Genomic DNA, 12,565 nt, shown 5'->3' on the forward strand with positions numbered 1-12,565 from the left:
TGGCTGGGGCGGGGGGGTGGGGGGGGGGAGCGACAGCTGTTAGGTCCTCCATTTCCTGCTAATCCGGGAAGGTACCAAAAGAGATGAAAAGACTCCTGTAACCTGAAACTTCCCTCCGTTCCAAACCTGGACCGGGAGGTGAGGTTCGGGCGGGGGCGGAGACCCCGGAAGGCGGGTCGCCAGCCGAGGCGGTGGGGGACGGAGCTAGGAGAGAGTGAGAAGTTTGGGCAGGAAGACGCTGGGGATTAAGAAGTTAGACTCGGGGGACGAATCTGATCGGGAAAGAGGAGGGCGGGGGGCTGGAAGAGTGTATATATAGTGTGGGCCTGGGCAGAAGGAAGACTTTACGCTCGGTGTCTCGGGACGCGCGCCCCTCTCCCGGGAAAAGATGTGCGTGGGAGTGGGGGAGGCGAAGCCTGGACGGTGTTTCGGAGGGAGGTCCTGGGGACCGAGTGGGGACGACTTGGCTTGGGGAGTCCGGCTCCCGCACTCGGGGAGCTGCGGCCGCCGCCGCTCCTCACGCTTCTCTCCCGCCTGTCCCAGGTCCTGAAGCGGATCGAGCGCGAGGCGCCAACAAAAGAGGCAAGAGGGTGCCACCCGGGGGCGGCGGCAGGAAGAGGAGCGGGAGGAAGAGCGCGGAGCTGAACGTCCCGAGCCTCCGTGCGTACCTTTTAGAGGGAAGGGGCGGGGGAATCGGCCCCGGGAGGGGGACGCCGGGTGACGAGGGGTTTAGTCAAGTTCCGGCTGCGGCGTCCCTCCTCTGCTCCCACGAGAGGAAAGTTTTCTCCAGACGCTTCCGGCCGGCCGGCGCCCTCCGGACCAGCTCCCGAGCCTTCGGAGCGGGCGCCGTCCCAGCCCAGCTCCGGGGAAAGCCGCGCCGCGATGCCTGGGGGGTGCTCCCGGGGCCCCGCCGCCGGAGACGGGCGGCTGCGGCTGGCGCGGCTGGCGCTGGTCCTCCTGGGCTGGGTCTCTTCGTCCTCTCTCACTTCCTCGGCGCCCTCCACCTCCTCCACGTCGTTCCTGGCCTCCGCGGTGTCCGCCCAGCCCCCGCTGCCGGGCCAATGCCCCCAGCTTTGCGAGTGCTCCGAGGCGGCGCGCACTGTCAAGTGCGTTAACCGCAACCTGACCGAGGTGCCCGCGGACCTGCCCCCCTACGTGCGCAACCTCTTCCTCACCGGCAATCAGCTGGCCGTGCTCCCCGCCGGCGCCTTCGCCCGCCGGCCGCCGCTGGCGGAGCTGGCCGCGCTCAACCTCAGCGGCAGCCGCCTGCAGGAGGTGCGCGCCGGCGCCTTCGAGCATCTGCCCAGCCTGCGGCAGCTCGACCTCAGCCACAACCCGCTGGCCCACCTCAGCCCCTTCACCTTCTCGGGCAGCAACGCCAGCTTCTCGGCCCCCAGCCCCCTGGTGGAACTGATGCTGAACCACGTCGTGCCCCCTGAGGACCACCGGCAGAACCGGAGCTTCGAGGGTATGGTGGCGGCGTCCCTACGCGCCGGCCATGCGCTTCGCGGGCTCCAGCGCCTCGAACTGGCCAGCAACCACTTCCTCTTCTTGCCTCGGGACGTACTGGCCCACCTACCCGGCCTCAGGCACCTGGACCTGCGCAACAACTCGCTGGTGAGCCTAACTTACGTGTCCTTCCGCAACCTGACACACCTACAAAGCCTCCACCTGGAGGACAACGCCCTCAAGGTCCTTCACAACGGCACCCTGGCGGAGTTGCAGAGCCTGCCCCACGTCAGGGTCTTCCTGGACAACAATCCCTGGGTCTGCGACTGTCACATGGTGGACATGGTGGCCTGGCTCAAGGAGACAGAGGTAGTGCAGGGCAAAGCCAGGCTCGCCTGTGCATTCCCGGAAAAAATGAGGAATCGGGCCCTTTTGGAACTCAACAGCTCCCACCTGGAGTGTGACCCTATCCTCCCTCCATCCCTGCAGACTTCTTATGTCTTTCTAGGTATTGTTTTAGCCCTGATAGGTGCCATTTTCTTACTGGTTTTGTACTTGAACCGCAAGGGGATAAAAAAGTGGATGCATAACATCAGAGATGCCTGCAGGGATCACATGGAAGGGTATCACTACAGATACGAAATCAACGCGGACCCCAGGTTAACAAACCTCAGTTCTAATTCGGATGTCTGAGAAACATTCGAGGACAGCTATGCATGAGATGTAGACTTAAGCTTTATTCTGTCCTAAGCTTGCTCCACTTCCACTCTCCACTATGGACACCACTGACCTTGACTGAAAGCAGTGAAGGGAATTTGCTCCCTTGTTATGTGAAGTGTCTTGGTGTGTCCTGTTAATGTAAGACGGTGAAAAGCTGTGCGTAGTGTTTTATCCTCTTCGTTTTCTTGGAACTCAACTCGTGTGGACGGATTTTTCAAGTTTCAGCATGAACATGGACTCCCGGCTGTCTGTTTCTCTTAGTACAGTTCGAGGGGTAGCCAGTGTACCCGTAACACGGATAGCATTCAACAAGAGCTGCCTCAACTTTTTTGAGAAAAATACTTTATTCATAAATATCAGTTTTATTCTCATGTACATAAATTGTGGAGAAAATAAATGCATTCCATAGACTGCCTGCAGATCTTAGCAAGCTCTTCAAAGTTAACTCCATAGTACACAGGAGCACCTGCATCCGAGAGCATGCTTACATTTTACTGTTCTACTTATTACAGAGAATAACTTGCAACTTCAGATAACTTCTTTGACAAAGTAAATTACTTTTTTGGTTGCAGTTTATATGAAACTGAAGTTTTTTTAATAAACTGCATTGAGATCCAACAGACTAAATTGTTAAGAAAAACTTCAATAAAGATTCTTAAAAGAACTACAGTTGTGTTCAAGTTTGCTATTTGAAATAAAAAGGAGTAGGAGTAATGTCTTCTATAAATAGATTTTGGGAATAGTTTTGAGATGGTGGATCCATTCAGGATTTAAACAGAGTTGAATATTCATGTGATAGACATCTCATGGTCCCAAAGTTAATGCTATTCATGAAGCAATTTTGAAAGAGTGTTATAAAGTTGGTAAGGTAAGAGGGAAGAGTTCTGCATCTTAAACAGCTCACAGTTTGGAGCTTTTTCTAGACTACGTTGTTAGAATGGAACAAAATTATTTGCTTAATAAAACTTTATGTATGAAATTGTTCTGCGGGTTTTTAGAGCAGACCAGGAAACATCTAATGCAAATAAATGTTTCCGAACGAAGTGTCTTAAAGAAACAGAATATCCTAAAATAAAAGACTTAAAAATGTAAATTAAAAAACATTTCCTAAGATCATAATGTAAATTGGAACTTAGATTTTCTTGAGAATATTTTTTCAAAAACATTTAAAATGGAATATACGTGGTCAATAGTTTATCAGAGATCCTGCTTGTATGTTTAGAAAACTGTCATGATAGGCTATGAATTTGAGGCAATAACCACAGATAAATGTCTATGTCCATAAACAAGTGTCTCAACTAATCATAGGTTATGTTCAGTTCAGTATTTAAGAATTTGGGGATATTCCGATTTTGCCTAAGCTCTACATACACCTTTGTGAAGAATAAATCACATTTAAGAGTAAATAAAAGCAATTGGTTAATCAATTGACACTATCAATAATAGACAAGATTTTCTTTTGCTCAGTTTGTTATGAGCCAATTAAACCTAAAAGTAAATTCCATTAATCTCCAAGCTATTATATACAGTGACTTAAATTTAGTTGTTATTACTTTACATACAGTGTAGGTAAACTTGTATCAGTAAGTCTCAGGGCCTTCTTTCTCTTTAAATTGATTATGTTTTACAGTGTTTTATATTTGAAATAAAATTTCCATTTCCATATTTTTATAAATGAAATTGGAATGTAGAACTTTAGGTTCTAGTGGTCTTTGCCTATTTCTTCTCTGAGTTAAACTGGGAAGTTTTCAAAATAGGGCTAAAGATGTATGAATCTGTTCCTTGTTTAGACTCTAGTTGGAATATGAAGTTTTAACTATATTAACTTTCATAAGGCTCATTTTATGAAATATTACAGTATTTATTACTTACAGGTTCTATTTCAGATCCTATAACTAATCACCCGAGAAAAGGTTAAATATACGGTACTAAATATTCCATTAAACATTTTAAGTGTTCACCAGGAATTCATAAACTGGCTGGCTGCCATTATTTCCTAGGAATGATGAAGATATTAGCCTGCCAAAAATAGTGAAAGCATCTAATAAATAAGGGCACACACACCATGTTAGAAGTAGGCTACTGATGGACTTTCACTGGGAAGTCTGCTGCTGCTGTGGAAAACAAATTGTAATACTTATAGTCTATTTAGAAGAATTCTTTAGTCCTCATATAATAACCTGTTAAAAACTGAGCTGTATCTAAGATCCAGGGAAGCAGTAAATTCATTAGTTTTTCTCATCTACTCACTGAAGCAAGATCTGGAGTAAAGTGAAGCTGTTTTCACTTTAGGTGGATGGCTTTTTTGAAGTTAACGATTTCTTGCTTCTTTTTCATCCCCTTGTTTCTTCCTTTGTGTGAACTTCCCAATTTGCTACTGCTCCCTTTTCTGTCACATCACTCCTTGCTATTCTCCAATACATGGCAAATAGAACGTTCTTCTGACAAAAAATATTACTCTTTGGAAACAATTGCTATTGTGCAGTCATAATACTCGAAGTCTATAACTTCCAAGGTAGTCTGAGATAAATCCAATATGTATAAGTGAATAGAAAAATGAAATAAAAGTATCGTCACTTTATTTAAGCGTACTTGTTTTAAAAGCGGATCTTTAGTACCATTATGCATTACTAATCCTAGAAACCTGTAAGTGATCCATTTAAAAGAAACTATTTTGGTTGGTAATATACTTTATTACTCAGCTTGAAACAAAGCTGTTTCAGCAAAACCATCCTTCATTTATCCTTTACAAGTTTCTTTTGAAGGAAGTTAGAAAATACTTAAAAATTTAAGCACTTGATAAATTCCTCCATTTAAAAAGCTATTAAAATGTCCAATACATTTCTATTTAAAGTGCAAGATTTTAGGATAATACACTATTTGACCCTGAATTGCAGCTGCCTCCTTTCAATGTAATCATTCAGTTTGATACATTAATATGTGTATACATCATCAATTTTGCTGCCTGGTGTGATTCGATGGTGACCTGTAAGGCACATTTGTACCTTATGGCTGAAGGATTTTTCCCACAAAACCAGGAGAATTTGAAGCATAGTCAATAAAAATTTTTAAGGAAAAGGAGCTACATAAATTGATACTATCAATAATAGACAAGATTTTCTTTCTTTCTTTTTTTTTCCCAGAAGTGAGGAAAGGCTTGGTTGAAATAAATGAGCAAATCACAAGTGGTAAATCCTTTAAATTATCTTGATTGGCAGAAAATTTGGATTATGCTCAATATTTAATTAGAAATAACATACCTTTGTTTTCTGTCTTTTAACATAAATTAGATGTTAGAAAAAAAGAAAGAAGGAAGGAAGTTCCAAATGAACTGTGATTGTTTCCTTATGGATTCCGTTTTACTCTGTCCCTTTTGGTTAATGTTCCAATATGGGCTTACCTTCTTGAGGACATTCCAGCCTTTGCAGCTCTAGGTTGGAGTTTTTTCGTATCATTTCTGCTTTCCATTTAAGTTTTTCTCCAAAGAGTACACTAAAAGAGACAACCATGAGGATGTGCAAGGTTAAAAACAATTTGGCACGTGCTTTCTTCTTGCTCCCAAATCCATTTAGTCATCCAGCCTTCATAGAGCAGCACCATAAAGTGAAGACTGACATTTTTTAGATGAGATTCAGGTTTCACTTTTATATTTGTGTGAGTATTTTTCACAGTAAAGGAGAGGGAAGAGAGGAAATTATATTTCTAGATAATAAATGAAAAATACCTTCACAATGCCTTTTTAAAATCTTTCAGTAATATTGCAGTGCTGCATTAGAAATAATTAAGAAAACATATTCTGTATTGTCAGGTGATCCTGTCTTCTTTTAGCTGGAGAAAAACAGCTCCTCGAGGATGTTTTGGACAGTTCTTATCCTTACCCATTTTTATCCGTTCTTATCCTTACAAATGATTCAGAAACTCAAGCTGGCTTCATTTGTTTTTTATCTTAAAACATGGTCATGGTTAAAAAAAATCTAGAGTTTAAAAAATATTTAATTTGTGTTGATGCAATTTTGACAAGAGTAAGAACTCCTAGTGTTTCAAAATGGGAGGAGTTTTAGATGTGTGAAGCCCAATTTCCTATTCTATAAATGAAGAAACTAATAATTGTGATATATCATTATGTTATATATTGACAACTAGGATTAGATATCAGGGTTCCTGACTCCCCTTCTAATATTCTTTTTGTTACATGATGGCATCACTAATTACCTACCTTTAGACCTTTGGAATTCCCATGTTTAACATAAAAAGGCAATTGCTATGAATTTGTCTCATTGTTTTTGCTTTGCACTTATTAAATATGTTTTGGTTTGATCTAAATTTCACTTCCACTGTGTTAAAAATTGCTATGTTTCAGGCCCCTGAATATGCCTTAAATATGTTTTGAGATAATTTTTTCACAGGAATCTTATTACTTTTAAAGCTCCTTGAGTCTATGATAGGAAATATTTTGGAAATGTAATAGTGGTGTTTCTTTTGAAAAGAAAAATAAAACTGGAAAGCTGTGCTAGCTTGTGTAATTCTATCTTAAAAAATGAGTTAGCTCAGCTGGTGAGAACACTAAACAAATGAGACCAAGTTCATGACCATGGAGACAGTCCGTTTTGCATGCTCCGGTCTGTGCCTGTTCCAGGTGCATGCTGCAACCCTTCCTTTGAGGGCCTGGACCTAAAGGGACTCTAAATCAATGCAAATTTGTGTCACCCAGGACAACCAGTGGACTGATGGGCCAAACCCTGGCAGCTGTACTGCTGCTGTGTTAGTTTACCGTCTTTACCTACGCAGGACCAAACATGACCGTCCCCATGCCCTTGCTGTAGTATGTATGCCACAGATCACAAAAGGTTTCTCATTTATGTGACTTTTAAGAAAAATCTCTCATGACTGCCTTTTACTACATCACAAGGGAAATAGGTTTGCTTTGCTATTTGAAATGAAAATGTGGTTTAAGATTCAGGATCACGATTACTATATCACAAACTTGTATGTGGATGTTTATAAAAAACAAACGTAGTTTATGTTTAGCTGACATTTTATGATGGTAGGGTTTATTTGTGATTCACAATTTAAGGTCATTAATGTAAGGGTACAGTTGTTTTTAAGGGAGTAGAGTCTTAAAATATGACTATAATACTTTGTGTGAAAAGTAGATATTCAAAATAATATGTTTTAAAAAACCTGAGGATGTTATCAACATAGGCTTTTTAAAAAAAAATTGAATTTGATAGATTTCCCTACTTCTCTAGAATCCTATTTCTACTCCTGTATCTTCTCCCAAGGAAAACTATGATACACAACATTTCAAGGTGACTGTTTGCACACAGGAGAATTGGACTGACTGAAACATTAGGTGGGTCAATTTACAAATATACATTTCTCTGTATGAAACAGTTTCTCCAAGTTTTATAATACAGTTAGTGAACTGTTTTCAAAGAGGACTATCTTTCACTTGGACACATTCTGCCACTATTCTTATAGACCACGGCAAACACGTAGGTATTAAACATTTAAAAATGCTTCAATATTGAGATAAACTGCCTTCTGTTTATATCACATGGTATCTTGTCTTTTCACTTACAATGTTGTGAACATTCCCTGGTATCATTGAAAACGATTTTATATCTGGTTTTAAAGTACACAGTCAGTCACATATTTTACACATATACGATGCTTCTTGCAATTTTAAGTAATGTTCTAATGAGCATTGTTGTACCTACCTGTGTTTCTACATCTTTCATTTTTCCCTTAAAATAGATCTTTGAAGGAAAATTACTGCATCAGAAGGTATAATGTCTTTTTTCTAACTTTTAAAAATATTTTTGATGTCTACTTAAATTAGGAATATTAAACATAGACCAGCATAGTTCATTATATATTTTAAATCTCACATCAAACTTTTTACAGAATGTTGAATGGTCTGTGAATAGGATTTTGAACAGAAAGAAACCTTAAGTGGCTAGTTAACTTGTCACTGTTTTTAATCCACAAATGTCTACTTTTTGTTAAAATAACAAAATTAGGGAATAGCTAAGCAAGCCCATTATCCAGTTAAAAGTGTGTGTGTATGAGTACGAGTGTATGTGCACTACAAGGGTGGGAGAGGCTGTGTGGGATATGGAGGAACATCTGGAAAATTAACTTAGCTAGTTACATGTTAGCAAGCAGTTTCAAGACCAACCTATATCTGCCTGAATTCTAATCTTTTTAGATAATTGGTGTGTGCGTACTTAGAATTAATTTAGATTCCATGCACGTGATTTAATTGTCCTAATCTTACTGTTAATTTGCTTTAAAATGTCAGTGAAGTCCTGTGAATCATTTATTTAGTTCATTCAATAGATATTTATTAAATGTTTTCTATCTGCCAAACACTATTGATGCATTGGATTGAAAAAAATAGTTTTGGATTGATAAAATAGTTTATGATGTAAAATTGTTTCTGATCCAGAAGAGGATAAGTATGATAGCAGCTAACATTTTATTGAGTGTTGAGTATGAATCAGACAGTAGGCAAAACCTTTCACATGTAAGATTTTATTTCTTCTCATTTAGGAAGGACTTGAGGCTTAGGAGAGGTGAATTACCCATGGGAACTAAGTAGCAAGAATCAGATGTGGATATTCATTCATTCATTCATTCATTCATTCATTCATTCGTGTCTGTTTCCAAGGCCCATGGCCTGAACCCTTGAACTTTAGGAGCAATAAGATGTGAATAACTATATTATAGGGTAGAACACGACAAAGCACTTCCAGAGAGTCAAACGGTATGGTACAGGGTTCAAAGCAGGAAGATAGTTTGTCTGGTTGAGAGACTCAGAAAAGGGTTTATGGAAGAACTAACTTTTAAGATGGTCTTGAAGAAGGGGCAAATAGAGATGGGGGGTGGAAAAGGAAACTCAAGACAGAGGGAACAGCATAAGCAAATAGAATGGAGGCAATTAAAGACTTAGTGTGTTCTGGCAGCAATAACATTTGAAGGATTATGTTTATAACGAGTATCGTGGAGAGTGAACCTCCACAGAAGGACAAGTCTGTAGCTATGATAAATAGTTTCTATTTAGTTCAGTGGACAGTGGGAGAGCTATTGGAGGTCTATGAGCAGAAGGGTGATACCCACAACCGTGGTTTTCCTTCAGAGGGTAAGAAAGCACCTTCTCCTCAAATTAGTTTGAATATCAGGAGTGATGATAACACATGCATCAAGTGAGTATGAAAAGGTTTATAACTCCCATAATGGGATTTTCTGGGAGAATAGGGCTTGGCTTTCTTTTCACTGTGATTAGGGGGTGGGGCCAGAGTGAGGGTTCTAGGTTTTTGTGGTTTTAACTACCCACCAGATGCCAAGGATGAAACTCATAGTATTTTTATGGGCTTGCCCAGATGTGGGGCAAAAAGTGGGAAGGGAGGGTATGGGGCTTGAAAGTTGTCAGTACTCAGACATCACAAATGGAGGTGGACTCAATTATAATTCATTACTGATGTTTGATGACTGAAACATGCTATGTGTCAGTTAGTTGATTTTGAACTTATGAAGTAAGCCATTATGACTCTATGAGGCTTAGAGCATGTGGTCATTGAAGTTTCATTGAGGTTTCACTGGATATCTTGTTCAAGAGTCCATGGTGTGTATTTTGAGAAGAGAAGTACATGCTTTGGTGACCATCAGTAATGTCTAGAACTCCAAAAGGGATAAGATGAAGCCTTTTATTTTGGCTGTAGTATAGATAGACATGTATGACCTTGATTTTTATTTTGGGTATCTGAGGCAAGAAATTCCCATAGTTTTTTAACCCAAAGGAGGTAACCTTGGATAAGGGATTGTTATTGCCATTGGTCAGACTAAGTGGCCAGATAATTGGTAGTGTCCCAAGATTCTGTAAAAACAGGCACACTGGACCAGTTTTTGGTTAAGCATCTTCTATTGCTAAGATGACTGCATGACGTTTGGCCAATTCTGTGGACCCTTGAGTCTTGCCCTTAATCAAGTTTGTCCTGCCTAAAGGATGGATAACAGCAGCTTACTGGAGGGCTCCATCACATGTTATGGTGATCTCACCATGGGTAAAATAAATGAAATCCCTTTTTGATTCAGTTGATCCTGAGTAATTAAACACAAACACACTTTCTCTAGGTGGCCAGTGGGTCTGGGAGAGGGGTGACTTCCTCTAAACACCATTACATCTGGCAAGGGACTAAGGACAGGGGAAATCAATTTATCCTACAGGTAGGATATTCTAGAAAGCCAAGATTTGGCTTTATCTTGTAAGTACCATTTCCATTTTAATAAGGGGGCCTCTGTGACTGTGCCCAGTCTACTGGGTGCTGCCTCAGTGATCCAAGGCATAAGGGACAGCTGGGTGTGGAGAGTCCTGAACTGAGGGCATCTATTTCCAGAAAGGCCCCATATGCACCTACCAGTTGATGTTCAAATGGTGTGTAACACGGAGTTAAGATGGGCAGCTTCTTATGTGAGAGACTCAAGGGCAACTTTTGGCTATCATAGGTGGCTCAGAGACTCTAGAAGGCATGAGAGGAGGTTGCTAAAGCCTCTAGTTAATGCTGGAGAGCATTAGTGGGAGTACCTATTATAATATACTTTTGTTGGAGGGGACCCTATTCGAGGCAGGCCAATTTGCAAGTAACAGCATAAATGAACTGAAGTAAAATTTGTAAACGAGGAGCATGTTGCCTCTGGAACCCAAAAAGTTTGAAAAGGTATTGGGTCAGCGATTATTTTCTGAGTGTCAGGGATGGAGCCACCCTTGACTGACAACATAATTCCTAGGAATTTAACTGAGGCACTTTTTGTAATGCAATGATCCATCCCTCTTGGTGAGCTCCTTTGTGAGTATTTATATGTCTTGAATGAATGTGTCACATGAATCTCAGAAGAATAGGATGTCGTCAGTGTAATATCATACCTGTGTTCCTGGAGGAAGGTGGATGTGATGAAGATCTTGCTTACAGAGACCATGGGAGAGCAGGGCTCTTGAGATACCCCATGGACAGCCAGGGAAAAGTCTTATATCCCATCAAAGGTGAAGGCAAATTGTGGCTGAGAGGCTGTTGAAACAGAAACCTAATAGAAGATATTTGCCAAATGTATAATAGCAAAGTATTTTCCAGTTGTTGATTGGACAGAGTCAGAAATTTTAATAATATTGAGTACAAGGGTCTTAATTGTTGGTACGATGGCATTAAGGTTGTAATAATCCACTGTTAGTACCATTAATTTTTTATCGGGTTTGAGCATCGTCCAAATTGGGCAAATAAGAGGAAGGCAGAAGGCATAATGGCTCCTTCATTTTGTAGGTCTTATTTGGTGGGTCATAATTCCTATAGGTCTTGTTTTAATCTAAACTGGGCTGTATTAACTAACTATATTAGTTGTTGGGGAAAGGTCCATGAAATCCCATTGTGTTAGACAAATTGTAAGTGCCCAAAACTCACTTTCATTTCAGCTTATTACTTGTTGGGTTAAAGCATCCATGTTCACCATGGGATATTTTAGGTCATTGGGCCCTATGACTATGGAAAATTTAGGAAAGACAGTAGTTCTGGTGGTGAAGGTGAGGCATCCCCATTTGTTGGTAACTCCTCTAAGATCATAGGGAGTGCCTTGTTTAAATTTATTGGGATCTCCAAATATAAATGTAAGGTGGACACCAATATTGATTAAGGTCATGAAGGGCAATGGGAGCATCTTAGCTGATGTTAAAATTAATTTAGAATCTATGTTGTAGAGGCACAAAAGCCAATCTGTGTACTGTTTCATAAGTTATTTTAGTATATTTTAGATTTATAATTGGGTCAAATTGACAAACACTATTTCAGTTTCTAATTCCTCTTCCTGTATCCAAGTCAGCCCTACCTCCACTTGGTGGTTACTGGATATACTTTGGGGGGTTCTCTTTACTCTGTTCATATTTGTAAGTTTCTTCTTATAGAGAGTCCCTGCTCAGTATTGTCAGGGTTAGGAACCTCTACCATAGTGATTGTTGCTTTCTATGGTTTAGGGAGTCTGGGTTTAAGTAAGTTTTGAAATAACTCTTTGGCAGGCTGATAAATCTGTGTACTCAATAGAATCCAGATTATCTGTCCGTCCATTTTAAAGTTACCCAATAGGGTGATGGAATTCTCTGTTCCTTAAGGAGGTTGCTTTTCATAATGTTCAGTGCCTTATGGGTGTGCCATGTATATTTTTCTTAATAGCCTAATGATCAAGATCTTTTTGGTGACAGGTTTATATGAACAGGTTTATAACTTACATAGTGGGACTTCCTGGAGAGAAGAGACATCCAAGCTGGTCTAGAATGGCCTAAGCAGAGAATGTCTCCGATTTTTATTGCAATGAGGGGGTGGGGCCAAGGTATGGGTTCCCAGGGTTTCTT

At 40.9% G+C, this 12,565-nt stretch overlaps 1 protein-coding gene across 1 annotated transcript; it reads left to right on the forward strand.

Moving 5' to 3' along the window:
- Positions 1 to 743: 743 nt before the first annotated feature.
- On the forward strand, positions 744 to 2,833 carry TPBG (trophoblast glycoprotein). Its single transcript, XM_025926092.2, has one exon. It carries the CDS (start codon positions 883 to 885, stop codon positions 2,140 to 2,142), a length of 1,260 nt encoding a protein of 419 aa, XP_025781877.1. The 5' UTR covers positions 744 to 882; the 3' UTR covers positions 2,143 to 2,833.
- Positions 2,834 to 12,565: the final 9,732 nt, after the last annotated feature.

Source organism: Puma concolor, chromosome B2, assembly GCF_028749965.1.
Source record: "Puma concolor isolate L17-30 chromosome B2, mPumCon1.1.hap2, whole genome shotgun sequence".
Lineage (NCBI taxonomy): Eukaryota > Metazoa > Chordata > Mammalia > Carnivora > Felidae > Puma > Puma concolor.

Bases quoted from the DNA above. Each gene is read 5' to 3' on its own strand.
- TPBG (XM_025926092.2), top strand. From the start codon at position 883: ATGCCTGGGGGGTGCTCCCGGGGCCCCGCCGCCGGAGACGGGCGGCTG.